The sequence below is a fragment of the Neospora caninum genome, chromosome XII, assembly GCF_000208865.1.
Source record: "Neospora caninum Liverpool complete genome, chromosome XII".
Lineage (NCBI taxonomy): Eukaryota > Apicomplexa > Conoidasida > Eucoccidiorida > Sarcocystidae > Neospora > Neospora caninum.
In genome coordinates this window covers 5,736,359-5,742,358 of record NC_018398.1, presented here as the reverse complement: position 1 = coordinate 5,742,358, position 6,000 = coordinate 5,736,359, and the positions used below count along the sequence as shown (strand labels likewise).

General features: G+C 55.1%; 2 protein-coding genes across 2 annotated transcripts; both read left to right on the top strand.

Annotated features, from left to right (window-relative positions):
* Positions 1 to 789: 789 nt before the first annotated feature.
* Positions 790 to 1,986, top strand: NCLIV_067680 (uncharacterized protein; the record flags this gene model as incomplete). Its single annotated transcript, XM_003886319.1, has 1 exon — positions 790 to 1,986. One exon carries the CDS (start codon positions 790 to 792, stop codon positions 1,984 to 1,986), a length of 1,197 nt encoding a protein of 398 aa, XP_003886368.1.
* A 1,841-nt stretch (positions 1,987 to 3,827) lies between these two features.
* On the top strand, positions 3,828 to 5,024 carry NCLIV_067670 (uncharacterized protein; the record flags this gene model as incomplete). The annotated part of the gene is made up of 1 exon (XM_003886318.1): positions 3,828 to 5,024. The coding sequence occupies one exon, from the start codon at positions 3,828 to 3,830 to the stop codon at positions 5,022 to 5,024; it is 1,197 nt and encodes a 398-aa protein (XP_003886367.1).
* Positions 5,025 to 6,000: the final 976 nt, after the last annotated feature.

The window sequence follows — 6,000 nt, the reverse complement described above, 5'->3', positions numbered from 1 at the left end:
TCGAGTTTAAATTGTGCGTTGACATTTCGACGTGTACCTCGGGCATTCTGCGGGAGGCTCCTCAACCCTAACGGATGTGCCACCCGCCTATCGCCTCTCGCATTCTCTCAGCTGCCCTTTACGATTGAGAATGGCTTGTTCTGGCTTACACTTCATTGCCGAACCCCTACTGGAGTCCTCTCGCCGATAAGCATATGCGATGGCCTTCTCGCTGCGCCTTATCTGGAGCTCCCCTCAGCAGTTCCCAATCGCGGGGATCAGGCGGGAGTTGCCGCTGGCGAGGTCTCCACTGACGTGCTGCTCTGGCGGTGATGATTTGCACAGGGACGGCATGCGTCGCACATTCAATAGACCTCCAGACTCTCTAGCCCCGTGGCTGAAAGGGTACCACCACTTCCATTAACGTTTTTTGCATGATCGGCTAGATGCTAAATTCATGCATCTCTGATCATCCGGCCTCACCCTGCCCCCCCCCCGTGTCTAACGCATGCCGTGCCCGAATCAGCGCCCAGCGAGCCACGCGCGGCTACGGCCCGACTGTCATCAGACCGCCCACCTTGACCCTCGTCCTGCACCGCACCACCGCGAGAGAAGTGGCACATGCTCTTTTCAAGAGGTCTGCCACGGCTACATTTCTGCATGCTGCAAACATACCGGAACTTATTTCCGCTACGACTACAAAAACGTTTGAAGAACTCTCCTGCATTTCTGGTCGTGCCGCAGGGAGTGTCTAAAGCGTTGGTTGTTGTCAGAAATCAGATGCATGAAATATTCCTTTCCATAGTCGTCATGGAACGCCAGATATTTCGAGCCGTGTGCCTGACCCTGCTCATGGGCACCGTCCTGTCGTGCATGGCGTCACAAACAAGCAAACCGACGGCTGAGGCAGATTTCACAACCACCATCCCGACAGAAGGACTCGAGAGGGACGTGGAGCAAGTGTTTTCCCTCGGACCTTCCGCCACGCTCCAGGTCATCGACGAAACCGGCAATGCCAAGTACCTTCCCGAAACCATCGAAAGTCATGCTGAGGCGTCGTCGGGCCCGTACAGTGCCGCGTATCGATTTGATAACGGAGCGTGTGATTTCAGCAAGACAATCGAGTTCAAGGATGCATTTCCTGGGTACACAAAGCCACTATGGGTTCACGAAGAGTCGGATTCGGTGGAGAGTGAGAAGGTATCCGTGGGAGGGCCTGTGAGGTACACGTTTACGAATCCTCCGGCGGAATATCTGGGTGGGGGTTTGAGTTTTTGTGTACGGTTCAAGACGGTGGTGGCTGCCGGTTCGGATGCAGAAACCAGCACGTCCACTCCTTCGACATCTTCTGCGGATTCTTCAACTGAGCCGCCACCGGCCGCTCCCCCGCTAGAGCAGCCGGAGCCTCAGCAAGGTGAGGATCAAAGCGGGGCTGAAGGAGGTGGTTCCGGGGGTGGTGGCGGTGGTGGTAGCGGTGCTGGAGAGCCTGGGTCGGCGGGCCCCGTGGCTGGTGAAAACGGTGACAAAAAAACCCGTAAGGAGCCAACCGACCATGGTGAAAAGGTCGACGTTCTAAGACTCCCTTCTGAGCTCAAAGGTGCCCAACGTCTTCGGCACGGTGGGGGATCACAGCCACAGAGTGGTGCCCCTAAAGCAAACGAGAACCCTGCAGCAACCCCAGCTCCCTTCTCCACTGAGGAGACATCAGGAGACAAAGTGCAGTCTCCTACGTCAGCACCTACCGAAACATCAACTCCAACTATTGATGTCTCAGTGCCGGAGGATGGCCAAGTCACAGGAGACGCAAACGCACGCGCGGATGGCCAGGAGGACAGTGTTAGCGAAAAGAGCGGCACTCTTTCGAGGCGCCTCAGTGATACTAATGCAGGGAAAGAGGCGTACTTGACCATCCTAGTTCACTCGGCGGCGTCGGACTTTGCAAATGGATTGAGTGCAACATCAGTTTTTCTTCTCGCTGCAGCAGCTACGCTGTTGCCGATTGCCTAACTGTGTGCTCGAATTTGCATGGCAGCCAACGGGTGCGGGGTAGGTGAGGGAGAACGGCGGCAAGAAGATGGTGACGGAAGGTTTCGGCAGCGGAACAACGGGCCCTGAGGCGCTGTAATCGAAACAACCATTCTGGTTGTACGGTGTAGTGCAACTGAGCAGAGGACGCCGCAGGCAGGCAAAGTTCTGTTGACTTGCAGTGTCAGCCTCCTGGCTCTTTTGTTGGCAACATGGGCATGACCGTCTTATCCGTAACAGGGTTGCGCCTGTGGCAAAAGCTCTGGTTCAGGAAGCCACGCTTCAGAAAGCCGGCTGCTTGGGCTGAGGGAGGCGGTGCAGAAGATGACATTGGTCTACGCCAGCTAAGGACTGGTCAATTGCGCATTGTTTATTGCCTTGGACAAATAGGTATACCAGTGTGTCACCGGAAGGCCCGGTCGTATCAGGTGCGAAAGCCCATACACGATGATGCATTGATGGCACTACAGAATCGCGGAACCCCGCTGGGAGAATCTGTCATTCTTAGGGACTCCCCACAGCAAACTCTTGTTTTATGATGAGCGGTTCAAGTACAGGTGGGGATGCAGTTGAAGTTTCAGTGGAAGTATGAAGTGGCAAGTCCCCTTGTTCGCACGGGTGACTGCCAATGCAAGTAGATGCCGTCGGCGTACGCACGCGATGCACTGCTAGTCCAAGGAGATACCGGATGCCCACGAGCGAACACAGGACCTCCAGCGAAACTTGCCAACATGGAAGTTATTGAAACTGATGCAGAAATGCACCAATTCGTTGGCGGACGAATTCCCTGTAGCAGCAGAGAACACAACCCTCCCCAGCACAGCTACAGTGCCTGCACGCTCGGCGGTATGCACGCAGTTGGTGAAGTCACGAGATGACAACATTGTGGTTAACATGGAGAGTTGAGGTGCTGGCAGCGGCAACTCCGCAACACACGTCGAAATTTGTTCGAAGCGGCCAGAAGCGAGTCGCGTTTTGTGTGCCGATCCTTCAACCTGTACTTCTGTGGCGAGTGTCCTCGTGCTGCCTTGTTCCGGTTATGTCACCCGTTCCTCTCCCCCTGGCACCTTCGGACTGATCGATTGAAACTGCAACATTCGGCAATTGATGTCGCCCTCATATCCCCCTCCTATTGGGGTCCTGTGTTTCGTGGACACGTGCGACATCGTTCCAGGCACACTCCACGGAAATGCCCTCGCTAGTTGTCGGCGTCCGCACGCCGTGGTCACTAGCACCGCTGCCGATACCACCGTCGCTACGGTGCAGAGTAAGGCACCAGGCGGCTGAGCCCTTTGCACTTGCAATACCTTACTCACTGAAGATGGCCCCAGCTATGAGATACAGACATCCGAGTTCTTCATGGTTGCTGTGCACCACGACCCCACTGGACTGCATGAAATGCTAAAGGTGTTGGATTTCACTCACCCCAAAATTCAATCATCCCAAAAATCTCACCAAAGCGGGGTGCATCGTGTTGAATAGTCGTCTATATTACCTGCACGCTAACCGCACACTGTACTCTCCTCCTCATTTGTGCTGATCGCCATCCCAGTTGACCATCAGCCCCGTTGACCATCAGCCCCGTTGGCCCCCATTCAAGCGCGTGCGGCAACCGAAATCCGCGCCCTGCGAGCAACTCGGCCCCCCGTCTAGCGCGCTCACAGCCTCACTGTTGCATGCGGCACATGAGCCCAAGAGATCGATAATTCGAAACAGAAGAAGCCTAGAAAACGCATTTTATCCCTTTCACATCGCGGGCAGCTTCTCGGCCCTTCACAGATGACTCACGCCCCATTCCTATACTATTTCGATCCGTAGTCGTCATGGAAAGACAGTTATTTCGAGCCGCGTGTTTGACCCTGATCTTGGGCACCGTCCTGTCGTGCGTCGCTTCTGACACAACTGGACTGGAGACTGAGGCTGATTTCAAAACCACCATCCCGAAAGAAGGGCTCCAGAGGGACCTAGAGCAAGTCTTCTCGCTTGGACCATCCAGCACTCTGCAGGTTATCGACGAAACCGGGAAAGCCGTCTATCTTCCCGAACCCAGCCAAAGTGTTGATGGGGCGTCGTCGGGCCCGTACAGTGCCGCGTATCGATTTGATAACGGAGCGTGTGATTTCAGCAAGACAATCGAGTTCAAGGATGCATTTCCTGGGTACACAAAGCCACTATGGGTTCACGAGGAGTCGGATTCGGTGGAGAGTGGGAAGGTATCCGTGAGAGGGCCTGTGAGGTACACGTTTACGAATCCTCCGGCGGAATATCTGGGTGGGGGTTTGAGTTTTTGTGTACGGTTCAAGACGGTGATGGCCGCCGGTTCGGATGCAGAAACCAGCACATCGACCACGGCGACATCTTCTGCAGATTCTTCAAGTGAGCCGCCACAGGCCACTCCCTCGCCAGAGCAGCAGGGGTCTCAGCAAGGTAGTAATCAAAGCGGGACTGAAGGAGATAGTTCCGGGGGTGGTGGCGGTGGTGGTAGCGGTGCTGGAAAGCCTGGGTCGGCGGGCCGCGTGGATGGTCGACACGGTGAGAAAGGACCCCGTAAAGAGCCAACCGACCCTGATGAAAAGGTCGACGTTGAAAGACTTCCTTCTGAGCTCAAAGGTGCTCAAAATCTGCGGCACGGTGGGGGATCACAGCCAGAGAGTGGTGCCCCTAAAGCAAACGAGAACCCTGCAGCAACCCCAGCTCCCTTCTCCACTGAGGAGACATCAGGAGACAAAGTGCAGTCTCCTACGTCAGCACCTACCGAAACATCAACTCCAACTATTGATGTCTCAGTGCCGGAGGATGGCCAAGTCACAGGAGACGCAAACGCACGCGCGGATGGCCAGGAGGGCAGTGTTAGCGAAAAGAGCGGCACTCTTTCGAGGCGCCTCAGTGAGACTAATGCAGGGAAAGAGGCGTACTTGACCATCCTAGTTCACTCGGCGTCGTGGGACTTTGCAAATGGATTGAGTGCAACATCAGTTTTTCTTCTCGCTGCAGCAGCTACGCTGTTGCCGATTGCCTAACTGTGTGCTCGAATTTGCATGGGTTGGCAGCCAACGGGTGCGGGGTAGGTGAGGGGGAACGGCGGCAAGAAGATGGTGACGGAAGGTTTCGGCAGCGGAACAACGGGCCCTGAGGCGCTGTAATCGAAACAACCATTCTGGTTGTACGATGTAGTGCAACTGAGCAGAGGACGCCGCAGGCAGGCAAAGTTCTGTTGACTTGCAGTGTCAGCCTCCTGGCTCTTTTGTTGGCAACATGGGCATGACCGTCTTATCCGTAACAGGGTTGCGCCTGTGGCAAAAGCTCTGGTTCAGGAAGCCACGCTTCAGAAAGCCGGCTGCTTGGGCTGAGGGAGGCGGTGCAGAAGATGACATTGGTCTACGCCAGCTAAGGACTGGTCAATTGCGCATTGTTTATTGCCTTGGACAAATAGGTATACCAGTGTGTCACCGGAAGGCCCGGTCGTATCAGGTGCGAAAGCCCATACACGATGATGCATTGATGGCACTACAGAATCGCGGAACCCCGCTGGGAGAATCTGTCATTCTTAGGGACTCCCCACAGCAAACTCTTGTTTTATGATGAGCGGTTCAAGCACAGGTGGGGATGCAGTTGAAGTTTCAGTGGAAGTATGAAGTGGCAAGTCCCCTTGTTCGCACGGGTGACTGCCAATGCAAGTAGATGCCGTCGGCGTACGCACGCGATGCACTGCTAGTCCAAGGAGATACCGGATGCCCACGAGCGAACACAGGACCTCCAGCGAAACTTGCCAACATGGAAGTTATTGAAACTGATGCAGAAATGCACCAATTCGGTGACGGACGAATTCCCTGTATCAGCAGAGAACTCAACCGTCCCCAGCACAGCTACAGTGCCTGCTCGCTCGGCGTTATGCACGCAGTTGGTGAAGTCACGAGATGACAACATTGTGGTTAACATGGAGAGTTGAGGTGCTGGCAGCGGCAACTCCGCAACACACGTCGAAATTTGTTCGAA